At 37.9% G+C, this 24,481-nt stretch overlaps 1 protein-coding gene across 1 annotated transcript in view; it reads right to left on the minus strand.

Annotated features, from left to right (window-relative positions):
* Positions 1 to 24,481, minus strand: part of EYS (eyes shut homolog) — a 1,011,092-nt gene that overhangs the window by 36,029 nt on the left and 950,582 nt on the right. Inside the window, exons 42-44 of the mRNA XM_076332996.1 lie at positions 14,430 to 14,612; positions 6,644 to 6,810; positions 6,313 to 6,457 (exon numbers count right to left, since the gene is read on the minus strand). Coding sequence (XP_076189111.1) covers positions 6,313 to 6,457; positions 6,644 to 6,810; positions 14,430 to 14,612 — 495 coding nt within the window. The remainder of the gene's footprint in view (positions 1 to 6,312; positions 6,458 to 6,643; positions 6,811 to 14,429; positions 14,613 to 24,481) is intronic.

Consider the following 24,481-nt stretch of genomic DNA (forward strand, 5'->3'; position numbering starts at 1 on the left):
ATCAAACTTTTATTACTTTCCAGAACAGTATAGCTGCATCCAGACTACCAATGGGAAATGGTCCCTAGATTATGTTAAGTCCCTAAATACACCAAATAATTGTTTGGAAAAATGATACTTGTCACAGACCAAATATTTGTCAGGGACCATTGTAAGAATTTATTTGTAGAGATGATTGAGTGCCAGTGCCTGGATCTATGCCTGACGTTCTTTTTATTTGCTAATACATTGGTATCCCAAGTGAAAACAGGAGCCAAAGCTTCAGAGTGAAGCAGAGATGTTCCCTGCTTGCTGCCTCCAGGCAGCTCCTGCTTAGCCTGTGGGCTTTCAGAGAATTGCCCCTTTGGAGAGTCTTTGCTCTTCCTATTGACTGCACAGGGTGGCTAGCCTTACGGGTTTAACTTAATTCACCAGTATTTCTGAATCACATTTCTGGATCCATGTGCTTATTTATGTACTGCAAAGATGAAGATTATGCCATATATTATATCTTTTTGGATCAAACCCTAAGTAACTTTTCAAAATATACCTGAACATCCAAGTGATTTAGAGTCACATTTAAAGGTAGTCTTAAGCACTTTTAAAATGTCATCCAGATCTATACATAAATATATACAATTTTAAACTAAAAATCAGGTTCTAAACCACTTTAGTTAAACCGGTACAGTAATGTATTTGGAAATGCTCATACCTTTCTAAACCTGATGTGTACAATTTAGCTCAGATATGGTGAATTCCCACAGTGCTTGAAATCATGAGAATAGTAGGTATTCAGCAGTGCATGTCAGAGGCTTTCTGCTTAATATTAAAAGCAGGGAAAGGATATGATATGAAGATTGCAAGTAATCATCACACTGTTTTATAGAAAAATCACTTAATATGAGTTTTTGCATGATTCACTGAAATTGCATAAGAAAAAGACTTGCACCTGAAAGACACAATGAATGTCCAAATGTGAATTTTTTTTATGACCACATAATTTGTTTTGAACAAAATATAAGTAATATTTATAGCAAGATAACTTTTAGCTACAGTTAGAACAATGTTCATAAAAGTAGCTTTCTTAGGCTTTTTCCATATTACACACATTTTGTAGTTCTGTTTATATTGACACGTAACTGGTAATTCAAAAACTCATATTAAGCAATTTAAAAATAACCTAGTTTGATGATTATTTGCAATCTTCATATTATTGCTTCTTTGCTTTTAACAGTGTTGGTTTTAGGCCACCGTATGCTCAGTAAATCCTAACTAATGTTTCATCTGTTTATCAGTAGCAGATAAAGCATGTTCTGTTTTCCTGAGTCTTGCTGGAGTGCTAAGAAAAGGCAGCCCAGAGCTCTGTGTAAACAATGGAAAGCACAGTGAGTACCCAAGAACTGGTAAGGTCATCATGGAAAATAAACTGGCATTTGTATTGATGACTAGTTTAACTGTACCAGCAGAACATCTAGGTTAGAAACAGTTCTCGAGCACTTGTAAACAAAGCATATAGTAGGTACAAGAGTATTTTGGCCCAGCTTTATGAGTTCAACTGAATTTTTCATTTAATTTTCTTATTTCTTCTAATTCTTAGTCAGTAGGATGCAGATGAAGGACTCAGAGCAGCAATTTGAGCCTGTTGTAGCAAGCACTATATAACCTTCTGCAGAGGCATCAGCTGATGAATGCGCCTTCTTTCTGACCTGAATTCCCTTTGGCTTTGCCAGTTCTGGGTCTCTTTTAATGAGACTGCCAAGTATTTTGAATAGTGGAGAGGTTTTCTGATGCAGCCAAGTTTGCAAGAGGAACTCAAAAGAAGTTTCTGAATTTGTGAGTTAAACTTGGTTTGTTCCTGAAGATCAGAGTTTGATGCAAGTAAGCTGAAATCAGACGCAAGAAGACAGTGCACTCACAGAGGATATATTACCTTTTTGTTTGTAATCTTTTGCCTAGTGACGCCTTAGACCACACTTAGAGCTTTCTGTCAATAGCCTTTTTTTAACTCTCAATTTAATTTATAGCTTTCACCCCAGTCAAGCAGAGCTCACAAACCACCAGAGCCACCAACAATGGATTAAGGAAACTTCAGAGATTATAATTAAAAATATGACTTCATTACTCAGCTTTATTTTTTTTTTCGGATATATCCTTATCATACAAATAATTTTTTCAAAAATTTCTCACTAGTCTCCCTTACCTGCTTGTAAGCACTTGGTACTAATTTGACTGAAAAATACACAAAGCAGGCATTTTCAAACAGATGTACTAAAAATGCAGCAAGAGAACTGACAGAAATACATACATAGACAAACTGTGGTCTATCTGAATGCAGTACTGAATTTACACATTTCTAAAATTCTACCTGTCCTAAAGTGCTTTGCTTTTTCCCTGTTTTTCTTGAATGCTTGTGAGTAGTGGGGTGTTTGTCTAAAAGAGAAGATGGCCCCCACAATGACTACCCAGTGTTGCTCTGAGCTGTGACCCAAACACCCAGATGGCCCGTACGAATTGTACCAAACTGTGATGCAAGAGGCAACACTGATTAAAAACTACTTCAGAAGCCACTTTCCTTCTGTGACACCTGTGATGCAGGAACATAAAGAAAAACAGTCTTTGCCCTTGCAGGCTTGTATCCTGGTTTCGGCTGGGATAATTTTCTTCCTAGTAGCTGGTACAGTGCTGTGTTTTGGATTTAGGATGAGAATAATGTTGATAACACACTGTTTTAGCTGTTGCTGAGCAGTGCTTACACTAAGTCAAGGACTTTACAGCTTCTCATACTGTCCTCCCAGCAAGGAGGCTAGAGGTGCACAAGAAGCTGGGAGGAGGCACAGCCAGGACAGCTGACCCAAACCGACCAAAGGGATATTCCATACCATATGACGTCATGCTGAGCAAAAAACTGTGGGGGTTGGCTGGGGAGGCGTGGTTGCTGCTCGGGAACTGGCTGGGCATCAGTCAGCGGGTGGTGAGCAATTGCATTGTGCATCACTTGTTTTGTATATTCTTTTATCATTATTATTATTTGCCCTTTCTTTTCTGTCCTATTAAATTGCCTTTATCTCAACCCACAAGTTTTACCTTTTTCCGATTCTCTCCCCCATCCCACTGCGGGGGAGTGAGTGAACAGCTGTGTGGTATTTAGCTGCCTGCCGGGTTAAACCACGACAGCTTACAATGTATTCTACCTTATTATGAACATAAACTTTGACCACAAGGCTATATTTGTATCTATTTGGAACTCAACTGAGTTCTGGGTTTACTTTATTTTAAAAAGTGACTGTAGTAGCTGGAATTTTGCTTACTCCTTTGCAATACCATTTATGTGAAGAGGTGGCTCTTTCAGTGCAAAAGAGGTTCCTCAACAGTTCAGCTTTATGGTAAGAGCATCTTCTGCCTTTTTACTCCTCCGTTTAACACTATTTGCTGTCAAACAACAGATTGCTTCTATAGCCATACTTCATCCTATTTGTGAACAGGACCACAGGAACAATTAGTTGCTCCTCCCTCTCTACTCTTCACTTATTTCTAGATGCAAGCCGTGGCTCTTCATCAATTGCTTCTATGGCTAGAGCCTGCATCCCGCCATCGTGGTAGCAATGAAACATCAGAACTTTCCCTCTTTTTTTCTCCCTGACACCAGATTTCTCTCTGCCTGTCTCAGAGATGTGAGGTCTGGAAATTCAGCTGTAACTTCTGTCTTTTTCCAGATAATTCTCCATCTCGTTTTGTGTAGGTTAGTCATAGTCTTGAGCTGTGCAGACCTGAACATGAGGCAGTTAGTTTTATACTCCATTTCAGATTGTCCATAATGAGCAGGCTGAGTCTCTTTGGCCACAAGACTTGCAGCTACCTAAAACCCACACTGACTTTTTAGAGCAGCTGCAGCATGCTCTGCTACACACCTCAGAAAACTCTCAAAGGTCCCTTAATTACAGTCTTATAGAAGAAATGAAGAAAAGCTGGACATGTAAGTAAACTATCTTACCATGTTCTCATTTACAAAAGGCTCCTCTAAGCCCACAAGAAGCTGCAAATTCAGATGAAGCTCAAAGTTCAGAGCACCTCAAACTCCACATGAACGTGGCTGCTTCATCTGAGCTCTACCTTTACTAGTTTCTTCAGCTTCTCACAGGGGCTGAAGGAAGTTTTCTAAATTGCTCAAGGTACCATCAAACATTCTTCAGCCTATCAAAAGAATCTGTAGGTGCTGATCCTCAACTTCCCTAAACTTAAAATTCCCAATCTTTTGATTATTAAATTACAGTTTATTAAAGACATTTATTTTCAGTTTCCTCCTCGCCCATGGAAATTACTTGAACAACAACTGCTAAAGGCATGCAGGTAAGGGAGGAAATGGCCTGAAACAGTAGCTGTACAGAGTAAAAATCCTGAATGATTGCACACTGACACTGGGGACAGTCTGCAACAGCAAGGCGGACCTCAGTGTTTCTTGATCCAATAATGATTGCTTAAAAAAGGAGAGGTACACTCTGGTATTAAAAGCAAAATGGTTTTAATAAATCATGTCTTTAAAAGCAGCCAACAGCAGCTTTCTAAAAGTCTTTTTGGAAGTGGCTTAATCAACTATGTGCTAGATAAATTTATCTTGTCTGTCACTTCCAGAGTTTTTCTGTGGGCTCCCTATAGCTGCAGATTGGCTGAAGTAAAATGGTTCAAAATTTTCTTTTATGTTAGTGGTATTGCAGTTCCCACTCTGGAGGAGGTTTATTTCTGAACATGAGGATCCTGAGAGCTGAAACTGAGGAGATTTCTGAGCTAGAAGAACAAATGAGATGCTGACTATGTAAGAAAACACCATAGGGAATTGGTCATAGGGAAGTGTAGCTTCCTTGAAAGTTGATATGCTCTGGAGAACAAAGACAAGCTGCTGCTGGGAACTGGAGCATGGAATGAATTAGCAAATATAGTAGACAATACTGTGAATGATAAGGATAAAGAGAAAACTGTTTATGTGCTACACATTTGACAAAATTTTGAGATAGAGACTTCTTTTTAAACATTAAGAAAAATCAATAAATAGTATGGCAACTAACAGTACATGAACTTTGAAATATTTTTATTTTTTTTAAGAATATTCATCCTGCATTTGTAGAAATTTGGCCATCACAGTACAGTTGCAATGTGAGGAACCTGTATAAACTGTCAAAAGGTTTGTGGTTAAAGTGAAGCACCAGAGATTCCTGTTGGTCAACCCTAACATTAACATAAAAAAACCCAGAAGTACTTCACAAATATTGACACTATTAAAATACTTGCATAGACATTATGTTTTATGATATGCCAATTTGCAAGCTGTTAAGAAGCTATGAAAAGTATAACTATTCAATCCATACTTCCTGAAAAGGTGGAGACAGATGAAATGTTAATTCATATGACTTTCTGAGTGAAAAGTTGATTATAGAATAAGAAATTGATTTTGAGGAAGTTTCTGTGTAAGAAGAAAAAGTAAGGTGATGACTGGAAAAGAGGCAGTTATGTGGTCTTAGTGGAAATGGAGTATAGCATTGTATGAATTTTATTGCTACGCTTGCCTTTCATAATGTGCCCCCAATTTTATAATTGAGAACTCAAACTTTGCTCTGCTATGGCAAAATGTTTTTATTTCATTTGAAAGGCTTTCCGGTGCTTAAAATAAATTGAAGTTTACCTCACCAATACTGAGCACATTATTTCTATGGAAGTAAGGAATGCAAATAAAGAAGTGGTATGAACAAATCCTTTGCTTCATTGCTGATCTGGTAGGAGTTGAATTAAGATTTCTACAGAGCTTCAAATATCACTTTCAAGGTAGGAATTATTATCTGTTAGATAAATAGCTGAAATATTCCTAACAGGACATACTTAGGTCCTGTCTAGACACCTAGATCATGAAGTTAGGAAAAAAAATCAGATTTCATGATGTCCTATCAGAAAGAAGCTTTCAGCATGAAAACTATTACCCAAACCAGCACTGCTAGTGACAATGGTCAGGGCTAGCTGGGAGAAGAATCTAAACTACTTCACCACAGAGAAAGGAAGTCCTTTTGGAGCAATGCTGTAGAACAGGGACAGATAAGAAGAAATGATATCATGGCAAACTTCCATTTTTATCAGAAACAGAAAGCATTAAAAATATTTAGCAAAGCCTCTCTTTGCATCATATTTCTTAGTTATTGTAGTGAAATAATGAAAAAGCCACAGGAATCTCAGCCAAGGAGATCCTAGTTTGTTTCCTTATAAGACAGAGATTTTAGATCTTTATTTCATAGGCAACTGAAACAATCTAATGCATGTTTTAAAAGGAATTGAAAACAGTATAATCTTTACCTTGAAAGCCATTCTTAAATCTGGATCCCTTTGGTAGGAGTTCTGGAGTATACTCGCGATAGCCTCCTAAATAAAACTGACTGAAGACATTGAGTCCAACCAGTCTCCCAGGAGAAGTGACAGTTTTATTCTTCTGATCATCCACCTTTCAGTGAAACATTTATATTTGTTACAACAAAGGAATATATCTTATTTAGGAACTCCTAATAAAGGCAGTCCTCCAAACTTAACAGGGAAACACAAAAGTAATTTTTAAACTTTCCATATAAAATGTGAAATAAAAGAACACTTTCATCTAAAAACTATCCTTCTAAAGGAAATAATTTCTTACCTTCAGCCAGCCTTTTTGGAGATATCTGCCAAGATGGATGACATGAATATTGAGTGTCAGATCAAGTGGTTTACTAATGATTGTTGCTGTGCCAGAACCTAGATTGTAGCTATATACTACTCTGCCATTACGGAGGCCTAACTCCAAGAAATCATCTCCATTCAGACCTGAAAAGACAAAAATAGAATAACTACTTATTCCAGGATTTAGCAAATAGTGATGCAGAAAATCAGGAAGAGGTTGCCCAGAGAGGTGGTGGATGTCCCATCCCTGGAAACATTCAAGGTCAGGTTGGACGGGGCTCTGAGCAACCTGATCTAGTTGAAGATGTCCCTGCCCACGGCAGGGTTGTTGGACTAGATGACCTTTAGAGGTCCCTTCCAACCCAAACTATTCTATGATTCTATGAAAATATTCTCCAAATTCACTGAAAATATATCAGGTTAGGAAAATTTTAGCTAGGAAGGTTTTAAGTTTTGTATATATTTTTAATATTCTCTGTTTAACTTGTAATAAAGTATTGTAGTCCAATATTCTTGTGGATTTAAAATAGAAACTGCAGAGATTTTGAACATATTTATAGGCTTTTTGAAGGAAGTTCTTTTTCACACTAGAGTAGGTTAATGACATCCACAAAACCTGTTGAGCCTGGTGGATTTAGCAGTCATTGCTGTTCCCTCCCCCTGCAACATGAATAAATTATCAACTTTCTCCAAAATCTTCAAAAAAGCAAATTGAAATTCCAAGTTGCGTATGAGAATAGCCCATGACTTAATCCTATTCCAGTATGCTTTCAGCTTTCACGGTAGGTACTTTAACAGCCTCAAAACTTGAGGGTACCTTGCTGTGAGGTAAGGGGAGCAACAGGGATATGGGCCTGAGGAAGCTCTAGCAGCTTCTATCAAGCTCGGTCAGCTGCCCTTGACCCAAGAGTGCTGGAGACTTTATTGCAGCTGCCCCTGATTAGGGCAGCTCTAGAGTATTTGTTACTGAAGTTTCTCTGGTCAGAACAGCTGTATGCTTTAATTCTCTGAAGTCTTCTTAAACTTTCAGGTTAGAACTTATTCATTTGCAAATTTGCAGTAAATAATTTAATTTCTTTACATTTAGGACTACGTGCTATACGTGTGGTCTGTGCTTTTCAGGTACTATACTATAAAATCTCATTTGAAGTACTTTAAGTCTGACATAAAGCCTATGAGTAAGAATTCAATTCCTGGACCCATTCCTGGTCATCCAAGTAAACAGATTTTTACACTGGCATCTTTGAAGAGAATTCAGTCCTTCTTCTTATGTAGGCAAGAGTGGAACCAACGTATATTAGAGAGAACATGATCAACTTGTTTCTTTTACAAACCCCACCCTTTCTTTTGCACATACTCTTAGTATAGTAAAAGAACTGGGATACAAACAATGGTAAAAGGGAAGAATGTTCTCAGCCATCAATTTCTTTTTACAACTCTCCCGTGAAGTCAAGCAATTCAGTGCTCAATTTCATGCCTGTAAACTGTGTTTTATCTGATATATTCTTCTGTTTTCATAAGGCTATCTCATTTTGTATTTGTTTTAGGGAAGGTCTCTTCCTATTTGTTCTTGCAGCATCATACAGTGGCCCTCATTTCAAATGTGTGTCTTGATGCCCCTGCCCCAAGTGCGTGGGGAGTTTTCTTTATTTGCATAAGATAAAGTGGGCTTTTCCCCACAAGAAGCAATGATACATATATCTCATCCTCCCACTGAAGCTCTGCATACTGCTGTTTCGTGGCCAAAACTGCCATATTCCCCTTATCTCACATGCTGCATTAGCAATGCGGGGACAGCGGGGGAACAGTACTCTGCTTTTTCTATACAGAAGTCTGATTTTTCTATACAGTTACTATTTTGATGCAACATGAATATATATAAAAAGAAAAGATTGTTCCAAAGAATTTGAATACACAGCGTCTGTACAAAATGTGCACTTAAATTCAGTTGAATAGAACACATTGTTCATTTTTATTACAATGATTTGTTCATGACTGAATGAAACCCCATTGACTTCAGTTACACTGGCACACTACCAGTGAAGGACTTCTAAACTGTAAAAAACAATTTTTTTAAATCATTACCAAAGTTTCTATTTTCAGCAGTGTCCACAATGTACTTACGTGATTTGGCCTGCAAAACTAGGGGAGGCACATTAAAGACAAAGTGTTATTTAAAATGCTGTCTGAATTTTTAAAATGCTTTCTTGGAAATGAAGTACATAAAAGAAATGCAACAGTGTCAGCATTCTACAAAATCGACCTGATGGTGAAGATAATGTTAATTAATAGTCTGTATAAATGAGGCCGCTTTTAGCTGTTTTGTCAGGTTTTGATTCTTTTGTCTTGTACCAAGAATGGAAAAGAAAACAGACTCTGGAGTGGGCTTCAAAGAAATCAGGCCATCTTAAGTTCACATTCTTTTTGTTGATTTCTGATCCACTTATTTGGGGATTCAAAAATGGTTGATTTCTACTTATGCATTAGTCTTACAATGGCATAATTTCATTGACTTAGTTTTTCTTACAATAATATAACTGCAAATAGAATCAGATCCCAAATGTTTTAACATTTTACACTTTCAAGGTTGTAAGTTAAGTGACTTAAATATCTTAGCTATGAAAACCAATGGTGGTTATTTTGTAGAGTATACACTAATAGATGGATTTTGGGGAGGAAAGATTTCCTTCTTTTTCTGCTTTTGTATCTGTTACTAGCTCTAGAGTATTTGTTACTGAAGTTTCTCTGGTCAGAACAGCTTTAATTCTCTGAAGTTTTCTTAAACTTTCAGTTTAGAACTAATTTCTTTGAAAATATGAAGTAAATAATTTCTTTACATTTAGGACTACATATACTATCATCAGCAGAAATCTTTCAAAAGAAAGTTTTTTTTTGGGGGGGAACAAGCACAGTACCTTTTTATTGCAAAAGGGCAGCAAATGAAACTCGGAATTATCTGTTTTAAATTATTTTTTACTGTCTTATATTTAAACCCTGCAGCTGTTAAAAAAGCACACTTTTATACATAGCAGTTTTAAGTGTCCTGCAACGTAGGACTACGGTAAACATCTTTTAAAAATAATTTACACTGAGAGCAAATGTTTGGTATGTATAAATAATCTCACGCTTGAGTTGCGAACAGCACACTCAGCAGCACTTTCCTCTTTTTAGATGTGTGCTCTTTGAAACCATCAGTTTTAGTGTTTTTAATTTTGAAGACCTTTATAGCCACTGTTTTTCTATATCCTGAGAATAATTTATTTCTAGTCAAGTGAATAATAGGTTTTCTCCTTTCAGACTTCATTTTTTTCTGTCTGATAATGAGCACATCCATATTTATACATATACATATTTCCTCCTTTTCTTTCATAAGTGAAGAAGTATACTTGTAAGTTGGAAAGGACAGATTTGCTTATTCCAGTTTGAAAGCAATGGTAGTTAGCATGTATTCAGCCTGAATTGATCTAAAATTTGAAAAATCTTATTTTGGAAACAGGAGACAAAAGCTGCCATACTTTTGCAGTACTGCTATCCAAATACTGACAGGGCAAGCGATACAGGTGGATTTGCTTTTGCTTTTACATTATTACTCCCACTTATAAAGTAAGTACCAAACAACTATTTACATAAGCTTAACATATGTTAAGGCCCAACTTCACTCCTTCGCTCCAGACTCCTCTCCCCCTGCAACACCAAGCGGTGCATGGGGGTGGGGGTCCATTGTCAGTACATGGTGGTTTCTCTTTGCCACTCCTTTCTCCTCACACCTTTCCTCTGCTCTGGTGTGGACTCTCCACAGTTACTGCAGTTACTTCAGGGAACATCCATCTGCTGCATGGGGTTCTCCATGGCTGCAGTGTTGGTAATCTGCTCCTCTGTGGAGGTGGCATGGGACTCCTTTTCCTTTTCCTTTTCCTCCTCCTCCTCCTCCTCTTCCTCTTCCTCTGACCTTGTGTTCCCTCTGTTATTTCTCACTCTTTTTGTTCTCTCCTCCCCCCCTCTGGGGTGTTTTCTCCCCTTTCTTACACATGTTTTTCCAGAGTTACCACCGCCTTGGCTGCTGGGCTCAGCCGTGCCCTGCGGTGGGTCAGTTGGAGCCGGCTGGAACCGGCTGTGTCCGGCTCGGGGCAGCCCCGTCCCCTCCTCACAGAGGCTGCCCTGCAGCCCCTCCTGCCAGCGCCAGGGCACCTGCACCCAGTACACATACAGACAGTGGCAACTTTTGTCCTGGCCTGTGGGAACAGGAGATGTTTTTCAAGTATTCCAACCCACGCCAGGGGTCAGCCATAGCCCCGAGACTTAAAGAAGAGGACGTGTCCACTATGATCAGGGGAAACCGAGAGTAGTTAGTCTGACCGCTGTGAGAGGTTTGGTTTTAAGTTAAGTGAGATATTAGAACAAGGGTGACTTTTGATTTATAAGCTTTGTGGGGATAAGAGGAAGATGTTATACGTCTCTGTGTTAGACAGCATTTGATAGTACCTCACAAGAGGTTAGCCACAACATCAGTGTCTGTGGTTTAGGCAGAGATGACATTGGAGGGGAATCAGGTTGGGTACTGCAAGAGAATGCTGACTATGAGAAATGGGTTAAAATAGAGAAAGGGGAAAATGTAAACAGAATATTAAAAAGTCTTCCTTACAGCAAGATCACAGGCTGTGAAAAACCTCACTCTCCTCATGGTGAGAGCATTATTGCTTGATACTTGATAAAAGTAAATTGTTAGAACAACAGCATCTCCTCTCGGTGAAATAAGCAAAGTTCACTTGGTAAGAAATACTGCTTTCTAGTAATTAAAACGGGGGTTACTCAGTCTCCCCAACCATTTAAACTAAGGAGAAAATAAATAAAACTGCTACACAGCAATTTACCAGGTGCCTCATTGTTTCTCAGCCTTGCCGATGGCTGGTGCTCTGCTGCCCACCCATCGTTTGACATGGGGCTGCAGAAACGCATTACTACCGTATGGCAGTGTTCATGAAAAAAATTATATGCAAAATAATAAAAAGCCAGGTTTCCGCCTGACAACTACGTAATAAGCCCAGAATGCTAGTATTCTGGTTAATAAAAATGACACCAGTAAGAATTTTTTTACTCAGTTCAGCTAAATACAGTTGCAAGACCTACACTTCACAAGGTCTTTGACATTACAGGGTACACCCTGCTGGCAGGCCTTTTTGAGATAGACTTTAGTGCAATGTATCCGTTTTATTTTTAAGAATTTTTTTTTGGTATTCTCTTTTGATTATTGTAACTGAAAAAAAAAATCAGGTTATTTTGCACCATTGGTGCTCTACATTTCATATTTACATTTTTTTTATCCTGAGTAAAGACAGTGGACAAATTGGTATCATTTTTGTTTGGTTACATTTCCCACAATTTCTGTACTGACAGTTTGAAATTCAATTGCCAAGGTTGCAGAAACATGTCTGAATGCGGTGGTTCATTCTTGTCATTGAAAGGAATGTTCTAATGATTGACTTGTGTTTGTATTACAAAAGAACTATGTATTATTGTTATAAAAATTTAATGATGGGACACTGACTTCTGAAAGCTGCTTTCTGAATGACTAGATGGAAATGTTTTAGGTAATGTCAACTCCATGCACCATTTCTACTTGGTTACGCAAAAAGGAAAGACAATATTTCCTCCATCCACAACAATAAATAATTAGAAAGTGAAAGGAAAAACTGCCTGGGAGTGAACTGTGATAGCAAGTGAAAGGAAAAGCTGCCTGGGAGTGAATGGTGACTGTTGCGGGAGTAAAATGAGCCATGAGTGGTGTTAGACCTGGATGCAGTTATAATAGTGTTGAATATAGTTCAGTTAGCAGGATCACCCAGGCCTGACCATATTTTGCTGAAGTTTGGAAAACAACTTAGCAAAGTCTGATTCATACACAGAGACAGAGCAAAGTTTTGAGTTTAAATACACTCACAGTGGTTTAATACTTATTTATGTTAGGCTAATTTGAATAATCAACTCGATAAATTAAGTAAATCAGTTTGTGGCTGTTTGTCCATGTGCTGTACCAGGGTATCATGGCACACTGAAGTACAGTTGATCAGCTGAGGTGCACTAGCTAAACTTGGCAGGATCTTTGCAAATGAAGAGTAACAGGCTTAATTATATGACAGATATGTAAGCTGCCAAGCCGTTCTAAGCTAACATGTTTTAGTTTGCATTGCAATGGACTAACAGTCTGACTCTCGGAAGTCTGCCACAGGGAGACAGGGGAAGAAGCCCCAGAGTGTACAGGAACTTAAGTAAAGAAATTTAACAGCAAACAAGACCTAAGAAAATATCAAATGTATTAACATAACAAATGGAGGATACTTTGTATCCTGTTGATGTGATGTACTGCAGTTGTTTTGTGTATATGTAACTGTGTAAGGCCTCCCCAAAATTGATTTTTAATAATGTAGTTTGGGACCTTAGTATCTTAAAACTGCTAATAATAATTTCTCCCCTCTTTCCTTTTCCTGAAGTATTAATTTTCTGATGCTGTTCAACATAAGTGTAGGGTTCCCATAAGTTGTGGGCCGTATCTGCCAAATTCATGTGATGTTTTGGATATGGTAAAGCATCTACTGTGGCAGTTGAGACTTATATTTACGTACCTAAATCACTCTCCTACTGTGAGGGGTTTAGACCTAAAGACACATGACCAAACCTCCATCCTAGGCTTCAACAATCCCATAGGACAGCTCCAAATCCAAAAGTTAGCTCATGCTCCAATCGCAGAAACAATTAAGGTAAAAATAAGTAATAAGTTTCCTATGATCTATTAAGTATAAAGTAGTTTCTACCCTGACTGCTTTAAGTCTGCATTAAGATTTCATTAAATTTTTCTCAACTTTCATCAATATTATGGGTCCTGTGTGGACAGTAATGCTAAGATGGACAGAACACAAGTAGTATTGCTATTTTATTCCATTTCAATGCTGAGGCCATGTCAGCCTGCCACAGTGGGGTGCTGTGAAGAGATACCTAAAGTATTGCTAAAATCTTAGTACAAATGTTGTAAGTAGATTTATATAACCTGCTTCTCAGCTGTGTTAATCAGATCAAGTTGAATACTTCGCTATACAGATTGTAGCACACCTTATTCATAGCTAGCTTGGGTTAACTTGTATTGAGTGATCTCAGGGGTTAGGGTCTCATATTTTACGTAAATAACATGGAGTCCAATCCTGGCTGCCACAGGCTTGGATTTCAGTGTTGAGAGTCCTGTGGGCCATGGAAGTGCAGCCACCGTGACAACAGCAACAATTCATGGCTGCTCCTGTGGCAGGTCATCTGAGGACACAAGAAGAAGAAATGGCAGGATGGCTGTGGCATGTTGGATGGATGGATTGATTTTCCAATAAAGTAACTATCAGTGGAAGAAGATTTGAGGCAGCATCTCTCAAAACTGGGCACCAAATAAATGTAATCAATAATGAAATTTATGTTTCTGACTGAAAAGAGAACCTTAATCTTCTGGTTTCCATTTATTTTGTTCAGAAATATGCTACTTCAAGCGTCAGATTAACTGTTGACTTTAATTATTGGAAGCAGTTATACTTCTTAATGAAAAGAAACATTTATACAATCTGATTATTTACTGTGTGTTTACAAAACAATAGTATTGAAGAGATTATTTTCCTCCTAATGAAATTCTATCCTAAAAAGAATCAAGAAAAAGCTGTGTATGTTTTTATCCTACTTGTTTAATGAATATTTGAAAGCCTGTAAGGATAGGTAATAGAAATAAAGCTTACCTTGGCCCTTCTGTCCAGTGAAAAAAATCAAGTTATCTTGTAAAGCTGAGTGGAGGTTTGCCAACTGAAATTTCAATCGGAATTCATAGTAGAAGGTGATATTTGGGATTGTAGAATAAGCTAGGAATGAGGTATAGCCGAAGACATCTGTGCCACTGAAACTAGGTTGGCTAATATTAATAGCTGGATTAAAAAGAAAGAAATTCAGTGTTAGGGCAAATTCTTTAACATATGTATTTGCAAGTTCTATTTAATAGCCCATTTTAGAACTTAAAAACTAATAAATAATACTGATAATTTGATATGATGTAATATTTTGCACACATGCAGATATAGTTTGGCTTTCCTCTGAGTGTAATCTCTTTATTTTTCAGCTTTTGTAAATAGGCTGCTTTTACAACTGAATTATTGGCAACTACTGCCATCTCCTGGATTCTAGTTAGCATTGTTACAAATAGAAGCACACTAATATTTACTTAAAACTCAGATAGACAAAAGAAAACATACAAAGAAATTCTCCTGTTAAAAGAAATGCTGTCTCTGACGCATCTGAGTGAAAGTGAGTACAAGGATGTGCTGAAGAGGTTAAGGAATAATAATTCTTCACAGGTAGAGAAATAATAAAAAGAAACATCATAAAAGAATGAATTTGCATCATAGTGAATAGGACCTACATGAATTATATTTTTCACATTATTTGCTCTATCATTTGAACTGTCTGAATATTCAGGAATTGAGTATCCAAAAATGTATAATTTACAGTACTGACAAATTATTTAACCTTTTTTTACTGCCATTTAGGTTCAATTTAATGAAAATTCCTTTATGTTGGGCACTGACCAAGCAAAGCATGTAGCTTTTTCTAAAATACCTTTGCCAATTATATACTCCTGCTTCCTCCAAAGCTGTGAAGGCTACAAGTTCATTCAAACACCTACTGGTTTTGTGACACAGAAGTTTATAATTTATTCTGATAAAAACTGTGGGATTAAAAAAGCAAATAAAAAGCAAATAAAACCAAGTCTATACACATAAATGTACTGGTAAACAGCCAATAGAGCAGTGGTACTAAGCACCCAGATGGGCCCAAGGACTGCTTGCTGGAGCCGAGTAGCCAGGCTGCTGTAGTCAATTCTTGTAGTCGATGCTCAGAGCAGAGATAACATAATGCTCGTATTGACAATAAGGTTTAGTGAAAAACAGGAGAGAGAGGAAGAATAGCTGGGTAAAACTTAATCCTGAAAGACTGGGTATGGGGCTAGATTTAAAAGATTTGAGCAGTTACCTCCAACCAACCTGAGCAACAAATGTGGCTGGATCCAGCTTTATTAATGAAGGCAGTAGGAGGGATTGGGGGAGGAAGGAATATGTAGTTGCACCCTGTACAAACCAGATTGGGAAGTGCTAGTAAAGAATTCTAATCTTCCCCAAGTTATCTATGTTAGCCTAAGTACCTTTAAGCATCTGGCCCTAAATATTTACAGTGTGGGAGAAACAATCACATGTAATTGTGAAAATTATATCATCATCTCTAGTTTGTGAAATCTGTTTTTAAATTTGCAGCCTGGGAAACCTGCCACATTGGCACTGAAGTGGCAGACATTGCCTTAGTATCTGCATTTGACAAAAGGTGCAGATGTAGGCTCTAGCAAACCTTTTGTAGCACAGACTTGGAGTCTGCAGCAGTACAGAGTGTACCGTTCCATTTATTAAGCACTACTTCACACATGTGGCACATTATGCCTTGTTCTGTGATCTTAAATGGGAGCCAGGAAATTTCTGTATGAAACAGTGATTTTGCCCTAATTAGACGAAAACTAGCAATGAGTTTGTTCTCAACCTAGTCTGACTGAACGTAACCTCAAGTCTCAGACCTTTGTGAGTCACGTGCTGCATTGGAGGAAAAACACAGCTCTCCCATATTCAAATTTGGTGTTGGCTGCAGTCCATTAGTATTCCCTCAGATTACCTGAACATGCCTGAGGGAGGCTCAAGTTGTGCATTTTTTGCTTCTCAGGAAGCTATGACAGACAAGCAGCTCCTTTAATGCGAAATATTCTTCCTTTTTTTTTTTTTTTGTTCCTATGTATTTAATAAAACGCAAAATATTTGAGACAAGAAGATTTTAAAATAAAGGAGACCTTTGTGTTTATTGTATTTTCCTGCTTCCCTTTATAATGGGAAAGGCAAATTCTACCATGTACCTCCACAGAGCCAGGTAATTTGGTTCGCTGACAGAGATCACTGAAGAGTCTATTCCTGACAAGTTATTCCCAACAGGGTAAAACACTTTATTCCCAGGATGAAGTATGCCATTGTCTCAGCTGTTTCCTTGGAGCTTTCTAACTGGGGAGTTATTTTCTTGCCTTTCTACTTAATCCTTTCAGCATTCCCTATAAAGATGGATTGAACATTGACAAAGGAATGTCCTGCAAAGTGATCTACAACAGTAGGACCTGGAAAGTAGAAGGATGCTACTCCCACTGACCAGGTGCTGCACAACATACAAAAAATTGTTCTATATATCCATATTCTTAGGTTATTACTACATACCAGTTTCAATTTCACTGCAGTTTTGACACGTCCTGGAACAAAAGGCTCAAAGATCTCACTTCATACTTACAGCTAAAACTATATCTCATTTAAGCAAGAATAGTTTTGGCCCATAAGCTGGGGGCCAGCAAATTCAGGGCTACCGAGACAAGACTCAGCTTTTCTCTGTGCATTTCCTTATATGACAAAATGATAGACAGATTTACTGGCTGGAGGTTTTGTTGGAGTCACGACAAAACTGTGTTGATAACAGAACTGTTCCTATTTAAGGTTATTTTTAAAAATTATTTATCTTTAAATAACTTTACCTAAAATAAGGGGCATGTGGCTAGTCTTTTTAGAAGGCAGAAGTGGGAACTGGCCTTAGTAAATTAAACATGTTATCCAAAATTTACTTTGTTAAGTTTGCTGTCATAGAAAGTTGCTATCATTTGACTCCAAAGACTAGTATCACCATTTATATGTGGCCTGTGATACTACATATGGCCTGGGCTCCCCACAGTGCTGAAAAGGTTGGCCATTCTGTCTTAAACTGTGGTTTTGCCTATTGTTTCTTCCTTCTTTTAGGATAAAGTCTAAGAAAACATGCTTGAGAGAAAAATTACCTGGCCAAATTGATGATGAAGTTTTATAGCAATAAATTAACAGAAAATGGTACAGCAAGATAAGCAGTTTTATTCAAAATGTTAATACCAGTAAATATAGACAGCAATACTCAGCGTCTGCAGACAGGTCATGTATGCTATATTTGGTCAACTGTCAGATGTCAAAATCTTGACACTGTCAAGCAACCTTACAATGCTTCTTAGAGACACCTCAGCGATAGTCCAAGTTCAAAACTCCTTAGACAGAAGTGACGTTTTGAAGAATATTGTGTAAAGTCCTGAAGAAGGTATATCAGAGAATGTCAACGTGACATGTTACTTAAGAGTTCCTGAAGGCAGGACAGCTATTTCTGAGAGCACGCTGAATGAATCACCTACATCTGTGATCTTATTAACATGGATGTACCCTGAATGAACATCTATATGAAGGCAAGAAGGTGGGAGCTCTATCTTCAACCCAAAACATGATCCACATTCTGGTTTGGACCTTTACCTACACTGCAATTTTACCTACAGTTTACCAGAACCAGGTACAAGAATTGCACTTGACTTTCAAGATCTCCATATGGGGAAAGCTTACATATAATCATACCTTCTGCACTCTCACAAAAAAATCTGGTGTGTAATAATTTTTTGCTATATTGTAATACAAAAATGTTTTATTTCACATTGGTGTTTAATAATTGTTAGACTTTTTTCATTTCACAGTATTGCTTACCTATATTTTTCTATATTTATTTACTATAGGAAAGAGACATGTCTAGGCCCTAAGCCTCCTGCTTGTTAGAAGCACTCTGCACATGCACACAATGGGTGGCAGTCATCTGACAAAATGAGGGCATCTGTGCTATAGATGCCTACATAACAGCTGACCACCTAAGGTTGCACTTTCTGTCAGTGGAAAAATTAAGCACATTTAGGATGCAGTGTCTTTCATATAAAACACCTACCTTATACAGGTCAGGTGAACAGTATTCTAAAATACTTATTTCACCCCACCAAATACAAAAATAGTGTTGGATTGTAGATCAGAGTAAAGTATTATAGACTTCTAAAGTTAGGTGGGATGAAGCCTACCTTCTCTGTATCCTGCAACTACTTCCCATTCTGCATGTTCTTTGTCTCTGGTCTTCATTGCCATAAAAGCTAAATGATTTAGAAAATCTGAACTCAATCTCTGTGAAACCAAGGAAACACTTTTTTCTGATTTTAAAGAATGGGAACCATAGGGCACTCAGAAACTAAGTTATTTGGACAAACTTGTGCACAAAGTCTGGAGTGTGTTGAATAATTGAGTATAGATCTCTGAACTCCAGGTTAGAGCACAGTCACTAAACATTCTTTGCAAATTGACCTTTTAATCTCTTACCCCTGGGTGTCTGAGCACAGCCCCTTTCAAAACATCTGACAAGAAGCAATTTTCGCAAATAATGTCCATCTTTGACTACTTGAGCATCTCCTCTCAGCTCTTTATGGTCTTTTCATCCAGTTTTAACTGTGAATTTTGCTGGGGCCATGAAGAACATTCAATAACATATCCAGTCTTGAAGGGGCTTAAGACATCCCTGCCGTGCTGTAGGTTCTAGATGTGGTAACAGATACCACCAGCCAACAGCTTTTGGGATAAACAATTTATCTCAGAATAACAGCAGAGTAACAAGTACAAATCAGTAGTACAATTACCCAAGTCAAAACAACAGTAAATCCAATATATCACTAACAGTGGGCTAAACTTAATATCTGGGCACATAAAGATTTATGTAACAGTGGTTATCAGGAGGCCGGCAGGAAGCAGGGCATGTCTTCTTCTCCAGATGAGCAACTCAGACCCACCGACGGGCTTAGGGAATTTCAAATTCCCTGATCGGACTGTCTTTTTTTATTGTTGACTTGCGGAAGCACTACCTGCACTTGTTAACCAGCTGTCATACCCCACGCCTGCTCCCCTCTGTGCTGGTCCTCCCCTGTGTGTGCACGGTGCTTGGATGCTACCTGAAATGGTGCGTGACCACCATATGGAGCTATACCTATGTAAGCCATGTGGTCACCAAATGGAGACATACTGTATAAGGCAACAGGAGTCCCACAGGCATGTTTTATGAAAACCGTTATACATTATTTTGGTTTACTTCTTCATAGTTTTCTCCACAGTGGTGAAGCAGTTTCTCACGCCTAGTAAAAGTCAGATGCAGTATGTAATTAATGACCCTATACTTAGCAGGTAGGTATATCCAGTAAATGTCTGTAAATAGTCGTCCCTATGCTGGTCTCTGGAGAGTAAAATGTATTTAGAAATGTTAATTAATCTTGAGTCAAAAGCTTATATTTCTGGTTAATTCAATATATCTATCTTGACAGTTATTCCATATTTTATCTGTTTCTGGACTGCTGCTTATAGATTTTATACCACATTTTTAATCATGTTTCTTCTCTACACTAAGTATTATTTATTGAGAGATCTTTATCGAATCACATCAAAAAGTTAAAGGCTACCAGTAAATGTGCATCAGCATAAAACATTCAGTCTTTGAGATATTTTTCATGCAAAGGCCTTCATTAGTCTGATTTTAATACAGACTAGTTTGCCATATTTTTATATATTTTTAACTTAAAAATTAAAAAAAATTAATAACCCTGTATGAAAAATACAGTGATTTGTAAAATTGTGTCAAGCAAGATAACTCCACCTTTTCCTTTTATTCTCTTTCTTTTCATTACAAAGCTATGGAGCCAAGACACTGCAGAAAATTGTATAACCTTATAGCCCTCTTCTCCTTGAAACACAGTCCATCAAAACATTATTTATAAAAGGTTTGGGGCTGGTTGAAATAGCAGAGGGCACAGCTAACCACATGGGGTTATTTCCCTTTTCCTGCCTAGACACCATCCAAGCTGATTTCCACTCTTGCTCTTGCAGCGTACAGTCTGAAGTGGTAAAGAACAGAGATGTTTCCCAATGGCTCTGATTATGAGCCATGCAAAAACACACTCCAAATTAACACCATGCCTAAAACACACACCACTCTGAGAGAGTACTGAAGACTTTTATCAACTTTTTGTCCTTGATCTTGTCCTGTGTCTCTCTGTTTTACGCCATTCATCATTGTCCTCTTCTGCAGTACTCTTCCCAGTAGTGAACAAGTAGTAAGGTATGGTATGTCCCATTGCCTCACAAACAAATAATGACAAATTATCCCATTATATAAATATATTAAGATGGTTGGTTACCTACTTCCCTAAACATTGTATGTCTCATCAGAGGTGAGCATAAAAGTGGGAGGTAAAAAAAATCAACTATAGTTTGAAAAAAATCTTAACAAAAAGGAGAGAATAAACTAACAAAGAAGGAAGAGAATAATGGTTTCATTATCTTTGAATTTTCTGGTATGAGTTAAAATTAATGTTCCTTTCAGCATTCACTGCCAATACATCTTGAACCACAGCTTTACAATACATTGCAAAAACCAAGACAGATGAAAGGGATAGATAGAGATGAAGACTTCAGGCTACAGCATTACAATCAGATAATCCACTTTTTTGTGTTATATTGACTAACTGTGAACAGTTATCAGCTCAGTGTCTGGCTCCAGGATCAGCAGCCATATACACTGTGGGATGAATATTATTCAGTGCTCCTAAATACCAGCTCACATATTTGCAAAGACAATATTGAAAAAAGAATGGAAAATACTATGAAGCATTTTATTTTCCAGTCTTCCAAGCTGTACAAAAGTCTTCAGAAAAATGCCCTTTGTCATCACAAAATTCTGCAGCCACTGTTTCTCTTACTGGTTTGCAGTATAGCTCTTAATAAACCAGAACTTGCTCTTGAGCACAGAAATATTGATGAACAGAGTGCAAAATGTTTTCTTAGCTGAGTTTAGAAAAATTATTTTAAAAGCAGCTGGGCTATTCCGTCTTTTACTCATCATGTTTCTAATGAAGCAGCAAGAAGATTGGATGTTTGAGCTACAACACATGCTCCTGATGGAAGTAACTTGCTTAAGAAAGGTATATGAAGCAAATTATAAATGCATTTCTATAAATTCCTATATATTTACAATCACCAATTTTAAATACTGATTTGCATGCAGACCTCTGGCACAAGGTTCTGGTAGGAACCTCTCTCTGTGCACTGAAGTACATTATAAGGTATTAGACCAGGGACTGCAGGCCGACAGGAGAAGGAAGAACTTGCTGCTGCAATTCCCCTGTCCTTTGTGCCTGGAAAGATGCAGAGAGATGGAAAGGACAGGGAGTGACCCAGGGACCAACAATGGAAATGAGGTGGAAGGCCTGCTGTAAGGACATGTAATATATGTAGCATAATTTGGGAAGGAGAGGCAAGATGAGGGAGCTAAGCTGGCATATAGAATAGAATAGAATAGAATAGAATAGACCAGACCAGACCAGACCAGACCAGACTATTTCAGTTGGAAGGGACCTACAGTGATCACCTAGCCCAACTGCCTGACCAATTCAGAGCTGACCAAGTTAAAGCATGTCATTAAGGGCATTGTCCAAATGCTTCTTAAACACTGACAGGCTTGGGGCATCGACCACCTCTCTAGGAAGCCTGTTCCAGTGACTGACCACCCTCTCGGTAAAGAAATGCTTCCTCATGTCCAGTCTAAACCTCCCCTGGCGCAGCTTTGAACTGTTCCCATGTGTCCTGTCACTGGATACCAGGGAGAAGAGATCAGCACCTCCCTCTCCACTTCCCCTCCTCAGGAAGCCATAGAGAGCAATGAGCTCTCCCCTCAGCCTCCTTTTCTCCACACTAGACAAGCCCTCATAGGACATTCCTTCCAGCCCTTTCACCAGCTTTGTTGCCCTCCTCTGGATGCATTTAAGGACCTTCACTTGCCTATGTGTGTTTTGTGCAATTTTTATGACATTCCTCACATTGGAGGGGAGGGGGAAATTAAGGCCCAGCTAAAAGCAAATGACCCAGAAAATAAATTCTCTTGAACAGGAAGAAAAGCAACCCTGATCAGCATTCCCCAAAGTCTCTTACCACTGACCAGAAACCTTGCGATGCATTTTTTTTCATCTGAGAAAATTCCCTTTGGGCATCTGCTGTCACCGAACTGCACAATTTATTCTGCAGACCCAAACAACTCTGAAGGTGACATTGTGTGTTAAACCATAGCTGCACAGAAGCAATTCGCTTGCAGGCTGATTTTCACTCTACAGAGCTTGGAGCAAGTGACTATTCCCACTTCAGCACTTTGAAATGAATTTTATACATGGGGGGAATACATCCTACAGAAAACCTGCTGGAATCCTTTGGACTGTGAAGCATTACCATAAATGTTGCTCAGAAATGTTTCAAGGAACATACAGATTGCTGTGAACACATGCTGTGGATGGCCCTTTTCAATGTGTATTTATTAAATACAATATCACAGTTAGGACTCTGTTTTATGTTGTCACATATGTACATATGTGAAACGCATAGTGAAACTAAAACACTGAAGTTTGGTCTAAAACACTGCAATTGACACAATTACTCATCTTAGCAATGCACATTCCTTTGAAATCCTTCTCCTTTTAAATTTACCTTTGTGCTTACAAAGCACTTGCTTTTGATTCCTGGCTTAACAAAATGCTTCATATTATGACCAACAGCTTCCCAGAAGGGCCCAGTTTCTTGTGTAACATACAATTAATGACAACATCAAGAGTTTAGAAGCCCAGGTGTTCATTTCCATTCCCAGTGAATGAACCATTTCTGCTTCACTCACATTTAGGAGGATATCACAACTCTGCAGTACAATGATACCCTGATATTTCTTCTTTAAAATTTCTGCATCTTATATATCAAAATTCCTTACACTCAGATATTTCAAACATACTGGCCTTATATTTTACAGACCATATCAGTTTCCTGTACCAACGAGGGAATGTCACCAGTCTGTACTTAGAGGAAAGTTTTAAAAAAATAGAAAAAAGAAATAAAGGCTGATTACAGAGATGGTAGCAATTGAACAACTCTTTTTTTTTTTTTTTTTTTTTGGTCGTGTCCTAAACTCTGCTTATTTTGGTGAGATACAACAATAGTATTTTCAATAGTTTAGGCTCATTAAAACTATTTGACTTTTATTTCATGTTAACAACAGTGATTTGGCCACATTTATATTCAAATCATTATAATTAGAATTCTCCTTCATTTTAAAAGAGTTGAAGTATGGTGATATGGACATCTCTCTGTCTGAGCTTAAGCTTTCTCTTTGGATTGAGCAAGCACCACAGATTTTCATTTAAGTCTTAGATCCTATGAAATGACAAATCTCCCCGGATGACAGGCAGTTCTAGTGCTAACCTAATCCTCACTTGCTTCCATAATGAGTTGTTGATATGTCTTCCTGACCAATTTTTAAAAGTAGAAAAATCGAATATATAGGAAGCATTTTAAAAAGCATTTTACAGAAAAAAAGTGTTCATAACACTGCTGGAGAATGTGTATTAATTTGGTCTGAAATGGTGCTATTTCTAAACACTTTCATTCACCAGTGTGATCCTAGATACTGGAGGAGATTTACAATCTGCAAGAAATACAATGCAAGCAACTTTGTACTAAATTAAATGTGAAAGGAAATTTATCAGACTAGGGCTTGAATGTTGGCTGCTTTCACACAAAACTACTGAAAAGCCAGAGCTCAGTAACTGGACTCAGTTTAAATGATATACATCCCTTCATATACAGCTTAAAAAACCGAAGTCACTTGGGAGATTGAGTCAAGCTGCCCATGTAGACATAGTCTCTATTCCAAATTGTTGCATATTGATGATGTGCATTGCTACATATTTCTGTTTTCTATTTTAGTAAGTGATTAAATTCTTGTTTCAGGCAACTCCAGACCCCTGAGTTGAAAGTCATGGGGGCATTTA

This window comes from Aptenodytes patagonicus, chromosome 3 (assembly GCF_965638725.1).
Source record: "Aptenodytes patagonicus chromosome 3, bAptPat1.pri.cur, whole genome shotgun sequence".
NCBI classification, from domain to species: Eukaryota; Metazoa; Chordata; class Aves; order Sphenisciformes; family Spheniscidae; genus Aptenodytes; species Aptenodytes patagonicus.